Source organism: Melospiza melodia, chromosome 1 (genome assembly GCF_035770615.1).
Source record: "Melospiza melodia melodia isolate bMelMel2 chromosome 1, bMelMel2.pri, whole genome shotgun sequence".
Classification (NCBI taxonomy): Eukaryota; Metazoa; Chordata; class Aves; order Passeriformes; family Passerellidae; genus Melospiza; species Melospiza melodia.
The window spans coordinates 50,274,256-50,294,455 of record NC_086194.1 but is presented as its reverse complement, the minus strand read 5'-3'; the positions used below and the strand labels follow the sequence as shown (position 1 = coordinate 50,294,455).

Here is a 20,200-nt window from a genome sequence, read left to right as displayed (position 1 = left end):
AACTCTGGATACATCAATGAATTTTTCAGCTACAGGACTTCTGTTTTGGATATTCAGAGATTTATGTAGCCTTCAAAGGATAAACAATCCATAGAAATACAGACAACAATTAGGTTATTCTTGCATCTAATAATCAACGGCTAACAAACATAGATCAACTCTTCTCAAATACTTGGACTGCAGTATGAAGAGCTCTGGGAAAAAAGTTACAAGTAAAAGCAGACAGGAACAGAAAAAGCTTGGGGAAGTACAACAGAGAAGATTTGGAGGTAGGTAAAACAAAGTTTAGAACAGCTATCATAGCTACCTGAAAGGAAAAAAGGAAGTGGAGACAAAAGATCTTTCTCCTTTCCAGAAAGGAAAGATGAACAGAGCTTCACATTTCTAAAGAAATACACAAAGTAATGTAACAAACAATATACAGAGACAGTACCCCGGCAGAATGACACAAGCCAGATTTATTTCTTTTCTTTTTAATCTGCAGCAAATGAAATTAGATTTCTGCTGTGTATATTAATATTCTAGACACCATCCTATGCTACTGCTTCATTCCCATTTCAGGTTAATGTTTAATTTTCTAGCTAGCAGCCACCTAGCATATTTTTCATGTATTTTTAAAGCAAAATACAAAAGTAGAAGAATTAATTACTTTTATCTTTGGAACTAGAAGTCTCAGGCTGACAAATGGGCTATGTCAAAGTGCCTCAGTTTGGTACTAAGCCTCAGTTACACTGCTCTGTTGTCCTGGTATGGAACTCAGGTTGATGTCTGGTGGGCCTGCACAGGGCATGTGGTTGTCTCCACTTGATGCTGACTGTCACTGTCACCAGCAATGCCCTGCACTCTTCACCAAACACAGGAAGGCTCTCACACAACCTTTCTATTTCTAGCCAGCGTCTTACACAACCCTGAAGAAATTCAGTATATTAAGAAAAGAAGATTTTAAAGTAATATTTTAAAGTCCCCAGCATTTTTTTCATCTCACTTCTCTCACTATAAATTATGGCAACCTTAAATGAAGCATTAGAGTTCTGATTCATGAGACAGAGACTGGATTGAATGTAGTAATTAGTGTGCTCTATCAATACAGGCAGGAAATTAACATAAAGAATAGTGAACACCACGCTTGAAAGAAAAGAAAAAAGAAAAAGGAACAACCTTCTACGAACAAAAAAAAAGTGAAAATTGGATGTGTACCTGTGTCAATTATTATCAGTTCTGATTCCACACAATAGCTATAGAGCTGTACATGAGCAATTGCATATTCAAGCACATTTAAAAGATAACACACCAAGGTCCTCTCCTCCTTGCATTTGAACATGCATGCACACAAATGCACCTCTGTGACACACTCTCAGTCCCCAGCTCTCCACTGAAATTTTAAGGAAAAGAAACTGCAAATTTATTTGCAGATGAAGTTCTTGGTTTGCTTTTTTTTAACCTATTCACGGAAAAGTCTTTTCATTCTCATGCTACTGAATAGAATTCATTTTTCAGATTATTACAAACATCTTTAAACTTTTTAAGTGTGAAGAAGTGCCTAAAGAGCAACTTAAAAATAAGGTAAATTAAGCTGGGATGAATATAGAGAGCTGGAATGGGCTTTAATCACTGTTGAAGCTACCACAATACAGAACACAATCCTGAGCAACAAGCTCTAGGACGACTCTGCTTGACCAGGAAAGCTGCACTGGATGACATCCACTGGTCCCTTTCAACCTTACCAATTCTGTGGAAACCATTTTAGGTTTAGGCATTTAGCTCAAATTATGCCACAACTATGGAAATGCTTTTCCCAAATTTAGCACCTAGTCTGCTTGTGCAACACAAAAATTCATTAATCTAACTCAAACAGGAGCAAGAGTAAACTCCCAGTACCACGGAGACAGAACATTTTTATTAAAGGATGCTGAGGTATGGTCCAATCATTATCAGAAGTAAAGAAGTTTCACTTTTTTGTGTCATTCAAAGCCAGGTAGCCTGCTACATATTTATTCCTTTGTAGAAGTCATATGATCAAAGTACACAACAAATAAATCCTTTAAGACACTCATACAAAACACATTGAGCTGCCAAGTCATATCATGCTGAAAAAAAAAATATAAAGAACAGCCAACTTTGCAGTAATAAAATGAAAACGTGCTAACAACCTTGTAAGTGGAATTACCACAACACATGTTAACCAACCTCCCTGGTCCCGCGCAATGAGCTCACAGAAGTCATGATGTGGACAGGCTGTATCCTACGTTGTTTCCATTCTTGATTTAAGATTTCAGTTCTTTCCAGTATCTTCTGACGATTAGAATTAAACATACTCTAAAAATTAACCACAACATTATAAATAAATCAAAGACTCTAAATTCATCTGCTAGCATCTTAAGGCATTCTGACATTTAACCAGACACGTTAAGACAAACAAAAGTGCTCAAAACATACAAATTTAGTTTAAAATCAGTGAAGTTCAATATAGTTATTATCTCTTTCTTCAATTCGTACCATGTTCTCACAACTAGAGAGTCACACATTTAGCATAGAACTAAATTCTAAATTTGAAAGAGTATGCAGCTAAAGAAGTTGCCATATTAGCTCTCCACAACCTCTTCTGATACTTAACATTCCTGACCCAATCACATATAAATGTATCATACATGTTTATAAGACCACAGAGTGAAGACAAGCTCTCAGTAGGTTGACAAAGTAGTCAATGAAATTGTTATAGCAAGTGTTAACTGTAGGACACATACTACAGAAAATAATCAATACTTGTAAAACTTAATAAGCAATAGAAGCAGAAGATAAAGTACCTTTACTTCATCGGCACGTCGGAACCTCTTGAGCTGCCTCAGTCTCATATATTCTGATTTTACACGTTTTCTCCAACAAATTGGTCCCTTCTCAGATTTTTTTCCTGTTTGACCCATGATTATCCTACAAGAGACACCAGCATGTTTGTATTACCAAATCTGACACCACTGCTTACAGAAATTAGATGGGAAAGCAACATTCCTTTCATATCTTTCCTATCTAATTCCTTTCAATCACACACTTGCAATACCAGCCCAATCCAAGAGAAAAAAAGGAAAACATATCTAAGTGATAGGCACCAGAAAACAGTAATTTTAATTGCAAATCAGTAGACCCTTCACATTTGCACTTCTAATGCCTCTATACAAAAAGGTATCTGATGGATTTAAAAGGGTGAAGGGGAACAAATCCAGATTCCAAGCAGCCTTGTAAATTAACTTCTGGAGAACCATGTTCACAGCAGACAAACCTTTTCCTCCTCGCAGGAAGGGTCGTCTTTACTAAGACACCAACTCCTACAACAGACTTCTGGAGTTGACCTCAAGTACAGAGGTACCCAAGGAGTACTCAGTCCCCCCCAGTCAGCCACTCAAGCATGAGAAAATTGTAGAAATTCAGGCAACGAGTTCTGAAACAGCCAGAATAAGAGACTTTGCTCTTTTCTCAAGTATTCTATAAGACCACAAGCTGCCCACTGATTCCACTTTACTGATCACCCTCCTAGTGCCAAGTGGTTCATTTTTACATTACAGGACTGTTGGCAATGAAGTTGTATTTTTATGTTATAATCCAAATGCCTTGTTAGAATATGCCAATCTGCTCCGTATTTTTCAAAATCAAGGACCGTATGCTACAGCTATGCTGGCAATGACTATTTTGACAGCATCCTGAAACCAAACCACTACATCAAAGACTGGCTTCTTCTCAAGAGCTGCATTGTAAAACCTACAATATTTCACTGAATAGCTCAAAATATCATTCACATGGACTGAAAGGCTGAACCATCCGGTTGCCCAGGGCTAAAACATTCTCAAACAAGCATGATCAGTTTGGTCAGAAACAATTCCAGCCCTTCTAGTTATCAAGGCATGTCAACATGAACAGAGGTGTCATCTTTGGCCTCAAATGCAATGCCCAGTGCTACCTTCATGGCACACACTAGAGCTCCCCTAACAGTCATAAGCACTGCTTTGTCCAAGTTACTGGAAGCTCACTGCTCTATCTTCAGCAGTTCTGTGGAGGTCCGAGTTGAGTTCTACCAGACTTCATGATGATGATGAGAGGGAGAAATCAATACAGAACCTGTTTATTCTCAAGACTATGCATTCATTTACAGTGAACAAAAAGGTAGTAAGTCTATAAAAGCCTGAACCCATTTTCATGCAAGACTTAATAAGATTTAAACTAATATTTTGCAAGAAAAAATGCTGGGGTTTTAGATTTAGGATGAAAAAATAATTGACAAACAGATAGCAGAATTTCCAACCCAAATAATGGAAAACATCCTTTGAGGAAAGAAGACACAGGATACAAATAATTACATGATGCACCTGACTAGACAGAGGGTGAGGACATTTATCTCACCACGGGGAGATAAATCTAGAACAAAGCGTCAAACACAGTTATCCTGCTTCCATGCACAAGACAGCAAGTAAAACCCACCTGTACCTCATTCACCACAAACCTAGCGGTTACAAAAGATAAAAAAATAAAATTATACTTAAAAAAATAATCCTAGGCCATTCATGTTTGAACACAGACAAGATAATCAGTGATTCAAAGTGCACTATGATACTGATTAAAGAGCAGCATAAAAGCATTATGAAGTATAGAAAAAACACTGAATCATATACTAAACTAGGCAAAATAAAGATACTGAAAAACAACCCGTTAACTGGAAATAAATTAGACATCGAATAAGTACCATTAAATAACAGACAACCTCAATTTGTAACAGTACAGAACATCAAAATTGCTTCAGTTACGATTTAGCCAAAAGACATGGAAAAAACATCAATGAACTCAAAAGATAAATGAAAGCTCAGCTGATGATACCGAAATAATATAGGCCATAAAACTGAAACACAAATTACATTTACTTACTCTAATACTGCCCCAACCACAGCTTTTCTTATTCTAGTTTCCTGGATAATAACAAATGGCTCCAGCTTTTAAAAAAAAGCTTTCTTAACTGAAATTAGATTGCCAGATAAGTCCTGCTCATCAGAAGCAGATCTATACAGAAGTCACATATAATTGGATTAAAAAACAACAAACAGACAAACTCAACAGAATTTCCATCTTTCTTTCACACAACTTAGGTACAGTCCCAAGAAGACCTGAGAGAAATACAACCCCATTTAAAAAAACAAAATCAATCTATTCAATTTCCCAGTAATGAACATCATTGCTACCTGTTGTATTAAAATGGTGACAAAGTAATACTTATTAAGATTAGTACTTCCTTTCAAAACAGCCTAACTTACACTCAGGTTATTCATCTGAAAACAAACATAACTTTTAAGAATACTCTCCTCTTGCACTAGTTTCAAGTTGGTATCTGGGGTACAGCACAGACAACCTAATGGTCAAGGCACCAAATAACATGTGATAGAAAATGAAAAAAATCTGCACTGTTGCTTACATCAAGTTACAGGAAGAAAAAGTTCTCCTACATAAAGCCAAAATGGTAATGTGCAACAGTCAGTGGGATATACATTATACATTAAAGTCCAATGTGTATAAACAAATTAGAAACTACATCTTAAATGGTAAGTACATATTAAGAGAAAAAGCACTTGGTGGAAAGAAGCATATGCACAGAGAGTATAGAAAAATGATATCTAGGAGGGAAAAAAGTGTCTTGGATGCATGTTTGTAAAAAATGTTCAGGGATTGTCAAAATTAATATATTACCGGTCTCTGAGCAGCAGAGAACCAAGTGAACCGTGTTTGTATGTTTTTGGCAATCTAACATAACCAAAGTAGAATTACTGTGTTGCTAACACATGTACTGTGGTAGGAGACAATTGGTTTTGTGTCCCAAATCTCAGAAGAAAATACAGAATAAAAATAAACCAAGGCAGGGGGCAGGGCAGGAAGAGCATATTCACAGAGTTAATTCTCATGCTGCTATTGATAATCTTCACATTAGGACTACAGACAAATGCCATCGATGATTTCTCACATCAGTTCAAAGGTTGTCCCCAAAACTTTAAATTTAAGAAGCTAGACCTGAGAAACAGGGATGAGAAGTTTCACAGGCAAGGACAGCCAGTGTTGGGGAACAAAAACCAAGAAATATGAAAGCAGGGTTCTATACCTACTTCCCATCCCCAAAAGCAAAAGTAATTTGGAGAATTAAAAGACTTCAGGGAAACACCAACATAATCTCTGGGGCAAGTTCAGGGTTGTAGCTGCTGTCTCAAGCCCACTAGTGGTCTGCTTGCCTAGAGCCTGTGTGCAAGACGAACCTCTCCCAAATCACTTTCTTGTGCACATAAACACCAGTGGAACTGGTGAAACTACTCTGAACTGGAACAGACTACACCATTCCCACTTTGCTAGGTAAGACAAAAACCTTTCACATTTTCCTTAAACTACACTGTGTGGGAGTCCCGGCTAGGACTGCAGAGCAGAGAAGCTAGTGAATGTTAAGATCAATTTGTCAGAACTAGCCAACTTTCCACATAAAGTTTCAGAATACTCCCTACGGGAGCCGAAGTGGCACAAGCTAAATCCCATCTGTCTGAGAATAGTTAAGTCTGTCTAAAGACAGCACAGTTTGAAACAGTTTCCATTTAATAAATAAAACATGATACTGATTATCTTAGCGCAATGGTCCGACTCTGAGAGCCCTTAGGCCTTGTCCCTCTTCTCCGTTCCCATTTCCCCTTCTGAATCCCATCAGTTGTTTGTATTGTTTTAAAATCTTATTCTTTCCCAATTTTTTTTAATCCTTTTGATTAAAATGGTCCAGAGAAACCATCTAACCGCCAAAGAGCCAAGTCCTGAGAAGTTCTATCCAAAAAAAAGAAAAGAAAAAAACTATGTAGCAGCCAAGTAAGTTATTTATGGGCAGAGTATTGCCTCTGCAGAAGAGATACAAAGAAAGCAAGCACAACTCCACAGCAGTGATACTGTTTCTAGAGAAAGCTCTTCTCCCAAAGTGCTCCATGACTTCCATGCACAATCTCAGCTAACCCGGACAGATCTCACCTGGCATCGCTCACAGTAAGGAGGGAAACACTGCCATAACTCCCTGGACCCTCTCTGCAGAAGAGAGAATGCTGTGGGCTGTCTCATTCCAACTGGAAAATCACCCCAATGCCATGACAAAAAAGGAGGGAATTATACTAACAAGAGGACCAATGCTATTCCAGACCCCCACAATGTACAAAATATAACAATTGTTCTCTTAAGGAGAACAATAAGGGGGTACTAGGAATGAGACTTACTAAAGCCAGCTAAACACAAATTTAAAAGAAAAACCTACAAGAAAATAGAAACAAAGACATAGGTGTACTTTTCAGTTTCTACTCATACTTGCATAGCTGGAAATGAAAACCAAAAAAATGGGAGCATCCTAAAGCATATACATTTGTTTTTTAAAGAAACCCTGCTGAGCATTTCATAATTCTGTACAAGACCCACATCTTTACAGTAAGTTTTTAAGAAAATTCATGCCTATAAGCTTAAATCAGGCAACCTTTACTTTCAGCAGACAAATTGTATACAATACATCTAGGATTCACAATGAGACAAAGAAGTGTAGAACAATTTCAGCTCAAATTGCTCCTGTTTTGCCTACAGAACATAGAAATAGCCTTATTTAAAAACAACGTCCTATTTTTCTTTGATCATTTTGGCAATATCCATCAGTGACAGACAAGCACACAGATAATTCTCTAAATTAGGCAGTCTATTCAAACAGTCATACAGCTGTCAAAAACTATATTTAAGCTCCTCTGGCTACCACGCCAAATTTCAGGGAAAAAGATAAATTAATGAAAAATTTCAACTAAGAAGCATGGGAGAACAAATGAGGGGGCCTGCCCTTTTAAAAGAACACTATTAGTTTGTAATTGTGCTTAATATTACACAGTATTTTAAACTGTAGGAATATTACGTTATCTTCCCGCTACTCAGGATCCCTATTTGGAGATATTTATGAATCAAAACATATTTTGCACAGTACAGTATAATTTACAAGTTCTTTTTTGTGAATTAATCTACACTCATAAGGTTATTTACATACTTTAAATATATGGTAATATAATACAGTACTTCAGAGCACTCTTAACCATCAGTTTCAGTGCAGGAGGTGAGGGGACACTGAGGTTGGAGGAGAACATAAAACCCAGTGGAGAAACTGTATTTGAAATCTGATGCAAATAGAATAATGAATTAAGTAATTATGGGGTTGTTTGATGCCTGGAGTAATGAAGGTATAAAATAATTCAGATGGGGCATGGGCAGGCAGGGGAGAACTGCTGTTTCTATCTCCCACAAAGCCAAAAGCATCCACACTCAGAAGCTGAGGTCCAAAGGAATGTATTTAAGTGCAGGAGCCAGCCCAATGGATGACACCACAGTGCTGCTTCATCTCCCTTCCAGCCCTCCTTTGGCACTGCCCACTGGAGCCCTGTGCACAGTGACCTACTGCCACTGGCTGGAAAAGCCTGCACTGGCTCCAGGAGCTGGCATCTCAAATGCTACACCCTTACTCACTTACAGTCAACACTATATCATGAAGGTCCTCACAAAGTAACTTCCTCAGCAGCAATGGCACCTCACCATCATCCCACCCTTCCTAACTCTTTATTTTTCACCCCAGTACAGCTCATTAACTCGATACAACTGACTAAGGATAAACAAAAACTCACGATTGCACTTGTTTTCAGAAACACAGATGAGTTTCACGATCCCATCCACAGCTGTGGCATCCTCTGCACAACTATAAAGCAGGAAGAATTTTAGAGAAAATCAGGCCAACAGTAGAGAAAAACTAGAGCAGGCAGTGAAACCACAAACGGGCACTGGTTTCATACATCAGCGTGCTCTGGAGTGGCAGGCATGCTCTTTAGCTGTAAGCTGTTATCAGATCCAGACAGCACACAAGTCTTTCAGCCTGAGCTTATGCAATCTTACTAATGGACAAATTACTATATAATAAACCCTACCTGAAAGCCAATACATAACTCTTTCAAGCAACTAAAGAACGTAAAGGGAAAAAAAACAAACCAAAGAAAACCAACCACACCCCATCACACCCTTCTATGCTTATTCACAAACCAGAAAAAATTTTTACTTGGGCAGCAGAATTTAGGACATTTGGGTTGAATTTTCACATTCAACCCAAAAATGCAGAATTTTAGCAACAGAAGGGATTAACAACATTTTTCCACAAGCCTGCAGAAAAATTCAGTACTTGCTAGAAAAAAGGAAAAAATCCAAATACCCCCATTAAGAATGCATTTCAAGTATCAAAATTCAATGAGTTAAGCTTAAGACCTGAAGTTTTTAACTTTACCAAACCACCTCATAAAGTACTAATATAATCTTTTTGTTACAGGATTTTACACAGCACAACACAATAAAATGATTGTTCAAATGCAGCTAGCTATTTTTCAGATATGTTAAACTAAACTTTACTGCTTAGAAACTTAAAAATTTCCTTTTAGTATTCTGTTTCAAGTACCCTAAATGCCAAAACAAGATAATACAGTCCATGAACCTATCCTAAATCTTTCCAGAGTAAACAGTTTCCAACACTCTAACTACATCTACCAAGCACCTGAAAAAAAAAAACCAAAAAACAACAAATCAATAAAACACATACATATAGCCAGACTTAAAAAAAAAAAAACTAACTTGAAAATAAATTATAAATTAATGCTTTCATCTACCAGATCTGTCTTCTACATTTATATCAAACTTTTTTAATAGCACAGCGAGATTCATAGAAAAAAAAATGTTCAAATCCCAATATTCTTTTTTTGGATTAAATAAGAGAAACTGTTCAGTTGTGATTTCAGAGCTGCTAAGTCTTTCCACATTAAGTTATGCAAGCTGTAGGTGGGTGAGGGGGAAATGACACTCACAGAAACTCAAAGGGCTTTTTACCTGTGCTATTACAGCAAACACAAAAAAAGATATGACCAGAAGTTTTATAGTTGCCACTCTGCTTTCTGGATTTTCTAAAGCAAAACAAAACATGGTTTTCTTTCAAACTTATCTATGTAAAATACCACATTCTCATTTCCATGGGAAGAAAAATATTCCCAAGGCCACTGTCAACTTGGGTATTTCAGAGCCCAAACTAGACCAAGTAAGAAAAATCTCTGAAATACAACATAGGAAGGATTAATACAGTTTATTAATAAATATTTTACAAAAATAACTACAGCACATTTAATCTTTTACAGAAATAATCAGAGAAATAGATGGGAGTAAACTGTAGTGTGTTTTCACTATTTTATATCACAGAAATGTGGTATTTTAAGTCTGTAGTACAGTTCAACCTATTTTTAAATAGGAAATACTTAAATATGCTTATGTATTAAATTTATATCATGTTGCTATTCCATATGCTGAAGTACTATGTCATTAAAGGCAGTTTAAATTTCAAGAAATAACTTACATCAAATGCTACCATCAGTTCAACTTCCTCAAATGCTATTTGGTGTCAGTTTGACCTGGAAAAGACATCATCTGTCCACTGTATCAATGGTCACTCATTGCAACTTCTACACAGCCTTCTCTGCTGTGAGTGCTTAAGTGCTTATGATTCTGTAATCAAACTAGGTCAGGCAGGGAAAAAAAAAAATCTGTCTGAACAGTCCAGAAAATGAGCATACTTGGTTTTTAAATACATTTTTCCAACAAAACCAGCTCCACATGCTGGTTTGTTCAGCAGCCATGGATTTGTTCAATGTGTTCAAGCCATGAATTCTTGAATCCACACGAGGGACAGAGGGGCAACACAGGGGCAGAAACAAGATGCAAGGAACTAAACTAACCTCTGATACTCAGTTTTACTGGGACAGAAAAATTACTCTTAAAAAACAGAAACAGGAAGCATTTATTAAGCCATCCATGCCAGCCGTGCCACTCTTTGGGCAGATAAAAGGCCAGCAGCTTGTACCTGCCTACAAAGGCTTAACCAGTACAGGTTCTCTTTGGGAGTATCTAAAAGAAAAGGATCACTTAACTGACCTAAGCAGGTAACTCCAAACATTTCATCTCGTTTTCCTCACTCTGACAGACATCAGTGGTTGTGGATGGTGTAGGTTAACAAAGCACTCATGATCGGTTCTGACAAGATCACATGTTCTGCAAGAATGTTCTTGATCACTCAGGAGATGGAAACTTCTACAGGCTATTATCAAAGACAAAACTATTAACTAACTAATCTGACGGAAGGAGAACATCAACAGCCTCAGATGTACCAATGCCAACCCCAAACTGAGGAACAATGACTGTGTGAAAATTCAGAATATTTCCTTTTTCCTCCTCAAATTAGCAGAAAACCCCCGGCTTGCAAGCAGAATTAAAAACCTGTTCTGCAGCATGGGTAACAACCACGTCCAAGACATTTTAGTGTCAGCCCTCACACCAACACAGACTGATGCTGGCTATAGGCTTTCCAGGTAATATGGCAGCTCCAAAAGCAGGTGGTCTGCTGCTATAAATAGTCCTGCTTTTATTATAAGCAGTCTCATTACAAGTAAGCTCCTATTATTGTGACAGCTATTTATTTGTAATTACTATTTGCAACACTAAAATACACTTCAGTTAGTATAATCCCTTTTACAATACCCTGTCACTACAATATTGTGGGGTTATGTACCACCAACCTGAAGATTTTGCCTCCACTGAAATTGCTGTTAAATCCAAGGCCAGTGTACTTTTTCCTTCCTGTATAAACAATGGTTACTAGCTTATTAGTAATTACCTAACAGAATTTCACTTTGAAGAACAACATTTCAAGCAAAACTAAACAGCACATACACTTACACATACACTTACCTGTTTGCTTTTGGAAGCTGGTAACAAATACATCCTAGTGTACTGCTCAACTAGAAGCAGAAAAGGAAGTGGGATCTTAAAATGGCATTTATTTCCTCTCTCCATTGTCTGTCTACACTACCTCAGCATCTCAGACAGATTTTACATAGCAAATATGGTAAGTTTGATTGTGCTGATCAGTTACTTCAAATTACCTATTTTCTGCACTGAAAAGCACAGTTTTCTAACTGGACCAAAGCTGTTCATGCTGGCATCATAAATATCCAAACTGGCAAGGAAGAAGTGGAACCATGAAACCAGAGTCAAGGGAAAGCAGAAAAAAACCTCTCCTCTTCAAAGCAAGCAAACCATTCCAACATATCATCCACTTGTCTTAGACTAGAAGATTTGTCTTCCACACCATGTAAAACATATCATTCACACTGGGTAGTTTTTTGTTCTTTACAGCACTTTGCACAATCAATGCAGTTAATGTGTTAACTACTTCTGCAAGAGTAGCTTTCAAGAAGCTGCTTCCTGCTATCTCTTGATCAACGAAAGATTGCCCTGAAAAGATGCAGTCAGTGGCAAACAATAGCAGCCAGCTTGTCTACATCACTTGCCAGTGCAAGACAGATGAAAAGCTGGTGTAGGTTCCTTCAACTGTGTTCTGCCACATACATTCCACATCCCACTACAGCCACTCAACGAGTATTAGCACAAGGCAAAGGCTTCAAGGCACATTCTATTTATTCCTACAAATATTCTTTCAGAATATCACATGTAAGCTCCCCAAACTCCTGAGCACACTCTTAAGAATGTGTCATGCTTCTGTCTGTTTCTGGGCCTTATCAAAATTGAACAAGTCACTCCGAGAATTTCAACCACTACATAATGGAATTAACTCCCTGGATAACTTGCTTTCTTACACAAATCAGAGCTAAACCCAGACAATCGCAGAATTTGAGCACTGTTCTAGCTCTTCTACTGAAACATGCTAATCTATGCTAAAATGAAAATACAAGAGACAACAGACAGGACTCAGTAAGGGATTTCATTTTAATATAGCAAGAAAATTCTTCCCAGTGAGTGTGGTCCAGCATAGAAATGTATTAAACAGAGGTGTCAGAATCTCCACTCTTGAAAACATTTTAAAAGTGGTCTGGAAAATATTATTTCAGAGGACTTCTAGATCTAAGACCATTCTACAAGTCAATATATCTCTCAGCTGGGCCCACCATCTCAAAACCAGGACCACACTATTTCTAAAGCTCACGCCAGGGAGTTTGTTTGCCTCTTAAATTTCAGTTAATATTCAAAAGATGAAAACAATGAGCACTAACACTCTCAGTATTTCAATCTGTTACAGACACAATGTGAAAAACACTACCATTAAAGGAACAATAATTTGTGAATTAAAATGCTTAAGAGCTTAATTAGACTAAACTCTTGGGTTTGGTGTACAATCACTGATTCTTATAATCAGTAGAAACATTAAAAAAAACTCCATCAATTAGCTAGCTCACACACTCCTTCCCACTACTATTCCATGTGTTGGTTCATTTCAAAGATGCCTTATCTGGTTAACAGTACAGTTAGAACTTTCAGCTCTCTCTCTGAAACTGTAATTTAAAAAGATTGGAAAACTCTTCACTAATTAAGAAAGCAGTCTAACTAGAATGCTTAAACTGAACATTATGTTTAAAATAAATAAAAGACCACATATAAGGGCTGTTATTTTCAAATTAGTTGTGTTCATATCCTAATGGGGTTCTGCTTCTCTTACAGACCAATCTTTGTGCCTTTGAAGTGTCACTTTTTTTTAGACCTTTTACTTTCTGCCATTTAAGTGACTACAGCCTTAGTTTTCACTTGACATACTTAAGATCAGAAGGCTGATCTCTACCCTGGTATATTAAATGGTTGGTTGTCTTCTGGTTCAGGGTTTGTTTTGGTTTTTTCCACATTTTTTTTTCCTTACACATATTCTAGAAGAAATCACTAAGTAAGTCAAGTGGTAGACCCATAATAAGCAACTATTCTATGATTTGCTTCCCCAAAATATGATGAAATGTGTGTCACCTCAATTATTTCTTCCCAAACACAGTGTTTTTTGGGGCCTTGTTACTACCCCACTAGCTCTTTAAGTTAATAGCCACCAATTCATATTTCAGGATACTAATGAGATGATTTCCTGTATCTTTTGAGTAAAAATTTCAGCTAATTTTAAAACAGGCTTATAGAAAAAAAAATCCCCATTTTGTGGCAATTTCACACCTGGTCATGACGTGCTACCTTCATCTATGATACACAAAATGACTATGCACAGCCTTTTCTCTTAGCCACTTGTACACAGCTGTATCTCAGTGAACTAAGAGTACAGTTTCATGGCATATTTAATCCAATTAAACTACTTATTTGCAGTAGTACTGCCATGAAACTAACTTATTAACTATGTTAATGACTGTATTTTTACTTGCAGGATTATTTCCCAAACCAAAACTAGTTACCACTGGAGGGGTTATTAAAATATTATAACATAGGTAATACCTTGAATCTGAGCTAAGCAGCATGTCAGAATTTCCTATAAATGGTTGATTTTTAGCCTTCTTGTGATAACAAGGCTGATGAACCCTTCTGCATACATACTCTACAAAAACTTCTGATGCAAATGGTAAACATGAATCAAATGTGACATGGTTTACTGTCCACTAAGTTACATATATGTTTTGCAACAGTTTCATGAAGGACTACAAGTGCTCTGGCACAATGAAAAACTTCAGCATGGACATATATTCTATGAAAAATAAAAACCTTAAAGAGATTGGGAAAGTCATTAAAGAGCAAATTACTAGGGAGAAACACCACTTAGGGCTGCAGACACTGATGTGCCAACACAGAGCAGCCCCTACCAAGCAATGCCACTGCAGCCAACCACCATTCCAAAGACTCGCTGTCACTGCTCTCTGCTCCAGCATGTAACACAATTACATACAGCATTTTACAGCAGCTACAATCCTGCACTGTACACCTAGATGTGTACAGCTAGAGAATGCTCCTCTCTTAGATATTAGCTCAGATTTGGTAGGAGCACCTGTTTGCCCTCCACGTATTTAACTCCTGACTTAGGCTTGCCTAGATCATAACACATACTTTCCTTCATCAATTACTGTTTCCAGTCTGTTTTTAACAGTTGAAGTAATCTCTCCAAACACAGCTCCTCATTACTGCCCAAACATATCAGACAAAACCTGCCAGCTTTGACTTTCAAGCATCACCCCTACTTTATGCTGGCATTGCTACAAAAAGAAGCCCTTTTACTTGCACCTGTGCTATCATTTCCCTCCTGACAGCAGGAGCGTTTTTGCAGCCATTGACAGAGGCAAGAAAGTTCTCTGGCTGAAAATATCTTGCTGCTTTTGACTGCAGAAAGTGAGCATCCAGCCATTCTGGCCCCACCTAAGGACACTGAGCCATGGCCTTAGGCCTTCCAATTTTCAGCTCCTTGTGACAGTACTAAATGCCTACGTCTGCAGATCAGTTTCTGGATGTGCTCAGTTCATACCACTTATTTTTGTAAGTGCTCTCCTCACCTATTAAGTCAGAGTAGTTCAGTTTTACTGACACACAAGACAGGAGGGAAACATGTCAGCTCAAGGGCTCACAGAATTCACTTTTTCCTCAGTGATGCTCCCCATCTCATTTTTTTTAATTATAAATGTTAGTTTGCCTGCTACAGCATTTTGTTTCCTGCTTTCTCCCCTAACACAGTTTAACACTATGTTGCATTAAAATCTTCTCAGGAGTTTCTGTCATTACTATATACTGACCAGGCAGATACTAAAAACTCCTTCAGACAAGGAAGAAAGAAAGGAAAGACTGAAGCGTCAATAAGCTCTTGGATATTAAATAGAAAGAAATGGTCCTTCACTCCCTTTTGCTTCCTGGAAAAACATGAAAAATCTTAATTTATCTTCTTGCTCTTTTTAACTGAGAATCTTCTATTTTTCTGCATTAGAAAACTAATAAAGCAAAGCAACTGCCAGTATTCAACACCCCTTACTCTATCTGCCAGCATGTTAAAAACTTCGCAGCTCAGAGTTTACAAGTAACTCTTGATCTTCCAGAAGCATTTCAGAAAATAATCAAATTCATGTTCCTTAACATACAAAATAATCTTAAACAATCTGCTTCAGAAATTCAAATAACAATCATTAAGAAAACCCACAAGAACTCATCTGATCATGACAAAACCCTCAACAATTTTGAAAGTTTTTGTAACTAATTATAGGTTGATTAAACATGAAGTGCCTGAGCAAGATCCCACAACAGCACTGGTCTAGAAATTAAGCTTATTTCAGATTTTCTCTGAGACAAGGAAGAAGAGCATCAATTTGATGACTTCTTTTTTCCAAATAGCACACTGCCTTCAGATTTACTTTGACATTATCTCATTTTGTGGGAGTTCTTCATTTAGAACATTTACTCTTTAAGAAACGCTGGTATGGATTCTTCCCAGTTTCATTCTCTTCAGTAGAGAAAAACAAAAATGTTATGTCTGTTTATAAGAAAACAAGATTTCAATACAAATAATTAGTTTTTCAATACATTTCCCTAATAAATCCAACAGCAGAATACAAAAAGTAACAGAACATAATTTGTTTTAGATAGTCCTTAAAAGAAAAGCACAAATCCATACTGGAGTGTTCTATCTGTATAAGCAAGCCTGCAACTTTCAAAGCTATTCTTCCCTTCAAAAAAATCTTTCTGTGTCCCCACTTCAGGATTTAGAGAAGTAAAAACAGACATTAAATCATTACTGAATACCACTTAAAGAGTAAGAGTAACCCATTTAAAAGAAAAAAACTTCTGAATTCCCTCCATTACCACTTTCTTCCAGCGTATTTCAACATTTGATACTTTTAGAAAAATACCGGTTTGGAAATAAAAACAAGAAGTTCAAGTACTTGTCCACTCGGGTGGGGGGAGGGGAAAGAGAAAACAGGGAGACCATAACCAAATATTTTATATTAAAGACTGAACCAAATTGGCAGTAAGATATCTCACTTCACTTTGGGCAACGTGAGCCTTACACCATGCACCAGGTAATGCAACTACTTGCTTTTCACTTGGATATCTGCATCTATAAATATTTCTAACATTTGCATGGATGAGTAAGATTATTTGGCTCAAAAAACAAATAAAACATTTTAAAACTCCAAGCAGCACCGCAGCAACAAAAAGTTTCAAGCCCAAATTTGATCATATTTTTTACAAGTCACAATTAAAACCACCCCACGTTCCTCACAGCAAACCAAGCCTGGCTATTTGTCAGGAGAAAGAGTTTTTATGTATAAAACTTGAGCTTCACCTTTGAGTTGCTCAAATGCATACCTCCAGAATTTCTCTTTTCACACTCATTCACAGACACCCAGAGGAGTTAGATGACTCCCACACACATTCCAATTAACCTCTGTTGCCTAACACCTCCAACTCTTAAAAATTTAGCTTTTTGATATCCTGGATAAATCTGGCAGAAAAAGTAACACTTGCTAGGAACACTTAAGACATGTCTCCACAGGCAAAATAATTTATGATGAGAATTTGAAGAGCATAGTCTATTCCACCTGAACTTGTTTTGTGGACACACCTTTTGTACTCTATAAACTAAAATAGCCACAGGTTCTTCTGTTCAACCCATACTTGCAAAAGCAACACGCACACACCACAGGAAAAACCCTGATGCACAACAATTCGGGTTCAATAGTTATTCCATACTCCTTCCCTGCTTAGGCAAATAGCCTAAAAGCTTAACTTTGAAAGACATTACACTTCCACGGACACAGAATTTACTGTAGAGCAGTCTGGCAAATTGAAGCTGAACTAGTATTTGCTATTTGCCTGTATAATTCCAAAACGAGCTTCAAATGATGAAAGTAACCGTAAGAGTTATTTTAAAAACAATAATTTAAAATTTCCCAAAATAACTGGGTTTAATGTATGGCATTCTTATTCTGTAAGGTATACAGCAATAAATCCACCTGCACATTATATTAGATGTTGCTTAAAAAGGAAAAAAACCCACAGATACTACTTTTCCAGAAGCTTGACTTAAAACAGAAAATGAATTAGAAACACTTTATCTTGGAAAAAAACACAGAAAAAAGGTAAAAGGAAAAAAACCCAACATGCAACCCCCAAAACCTCCACCACCCTTCAGTGAAAAAGAAAACATCTCCCTTAGGCTGTGGAAGAGAACTGCAAATACTAAATAAGGTCTTGGGACCTTGTATCTCCCCACTTCAAAGCAACCATGTACATACATTGTTTTATTCTTAACATAGTTTAACCACTATGAATAGTTAAACTAGGTTAAGAATAAAACAATGTCTGTCGACCTCTTCCTCCAGTACTTACTGGATTTAGCTTTGCACTAAACACACTGGTAATAAATACTCACTAGAAACGTGGCACAAACTAGTGGCCATACAACAGGAAGAAGTTATCACAAAGGACACAATTTACACTGTCCTGGTTATATACTGTAACACTAAAAAAGAGACAACAATACCGACTTCAATCCTTTAATTTGCCATGGTACAGTTCCACGGGTAAATCAAGTCTCTGTAACACACAACCATACGACTTCTTACAGAAGCAGCAAAATTAATTCCAGCTCTAGAATTTTTTCTTATTAGTAAAAACGAAATCAGACTACACACCAAAAATATAAAGTTTGCCAGATCCACTCATGCTAAGAAACACAGAAAGGAAACCAGCACACATTTAAAAAAATTAAAATTATATATGAGTTATAAGATTTGAGTTTCCTTCCTTTCAAATACTTTGTTTCTTTAAATTACATCTGATGGCTTTGGGATTTAAACCGAACATGCAGGCTGTGAATAGAGAATGCATGGCAGGAAAAACTGAACTAACCATGTAAAAGGCAGAATGGAAAGGAGCCAGATACAACAAATAACTGACAAGGGAAATAGGCCTGGTTCTAGATCAAAAAAACAATTTAAAAATATAAAGAAATCATACCCTCCTGTAAAGATTTATTTTCAGTTCATATCCAAAAAGGCCTAGGATGTGAACTGCAATTTGTACTACTTTGCTGGCATAATTACACACACAATGTTATTCAAGCAGGCACCATATGTATATACAAAAAAAGAAAACTAATAGCAAATTCTGGAGTATTCTGTAATTGTGTATCAAGGAAGTCTTTATTTGCACACAGTAAGACACCAGTTTTACCTCATTTGCTACTGAAATCACATATATATACCCCAATTAGAAGCTTTGGAAGTACTACATCACATTTTCAAGCAAATGACAACACTGTGCTGATCCCCTCACATCGTTACACTGTTATTTTTATCCACAGCATTCAGATCACGCACAGTATGTATCTAAATGTCCAAATGGCCTTCTTACTTTAAGAGTACTACTGATTTTACCACTAGATAGGAAGCAGAGAATGCATTATAAATCATTCCAAGTCAACAGCAGTTTTTACAAACAGAGCAGAGGCACAATAAATGAAAAATCCTATGTCCAAGCTTCAGCCAGGTAGTCAAAAGCTTTCTTAAATAAGAGCATGACCCACACTAATTTGAGGGTGAGTGTTGTTTGATTATTGGGTTTTTTTTGTGGACACAGCAAGGACATTAATAGACATCCTCTTCTCTCCCAATATTTTAAAATTGCAATCAATTTACAAACATGTGGCTAAATAATTATATATTTTAAAATTCCTTTATTTTTTAGTATTTTTAAGAAAGCTTAATTTGTCAATTTTATATGCAAATTACACCTTTCACTCTTCTTCTTAATAGTTGCCTCTACTCAAGTTTAGTAGTGTTACTTTACCTTTGAATTCAGAACCAAGTCCACAGCCTGACTCAATCTTAGTGGAAATCTAGGTGTATAACCAAACTGCCTATTACTATCAGTTACAGAAAGCAGCATGTTTTCTAAAACTTCCCTGTTTCTTGCTTGGAGCACAATAGAACCGGCTCTCAATAAATTTTATTTTTAGTTTCACCTCATCCATAAATAGACCTACACACTATCATCCCAAAGTCTTTAACTGATCTCTGTGAGAACAGATAGAATACCTGCTTAGTAATTCTGTACATTGTTTTCCTTTTAATCTTTAGCTCAACAAAACCCTTGGGCATATACTCAGCTAAAAAATAAACCTGAGCTTTTGACTAACTTGTAACAAGTGTTGTCACCATTCCCCTGTGAAGCACCCCTCTCTTTTCTGCACACAATTCATACAAGGTTTTGCTGGTTTGGGTACATTTTTACAAGATTTTAGTTTGCCTCACTGTTCTCCTCGCAGACACAGAGCTACTTTAACTAAAACGATTCC

The 20,200-nt window shown here is 36.9% G+C and overlaps 1 protein-coding gene across 5 annotated transcripts in view; it reads right to left on the bottom strand.

Annotated features, from left to right (window-relative positions):
• The window catches only part of EZH2 (enhancer of zeste 2 polycomb repressive complex 2 subunit), a 36,563-nt gene extending 27,033 nt beyond the window's left edge, over nucleotides 1-9,530 (bottom strand). Inside the window, exons 1-3 of one of the 5 annotated variants that reach the window (XM_063157973.1) lie at nucleotides 8,691-9,530; nucleotides 2,805-2,928; nucleotides 2,215-2,316 (exon numbers count right to left, since the gene is read on the bottom strand). In XM_063157973.1, the coding sequence (XP_063014043.1) occupies nucleotides 2,215-2,316; nucleotides 2,805-2,921 (219 nt within the window). In that variant the 5' untranslated portion in view covers nucleotides 2,922-2,928; nucleotides 8,691-9,530. Of the gene's footprint in view, nucleotides 1-2,187; nucleotides 2,317-2,804; nucleotides 2,929-8,690 lie in introns of all 5 variants that reach the window. The other 4 variants (XM_063157966.1, XM_063157981.1, XM_063157959.1 and 1 more) reach the window with 4 other exon arrangements.
• Between the last annotated feature and the right edge of the window lie 10,670 nt (nucleotides 9,531-20,200).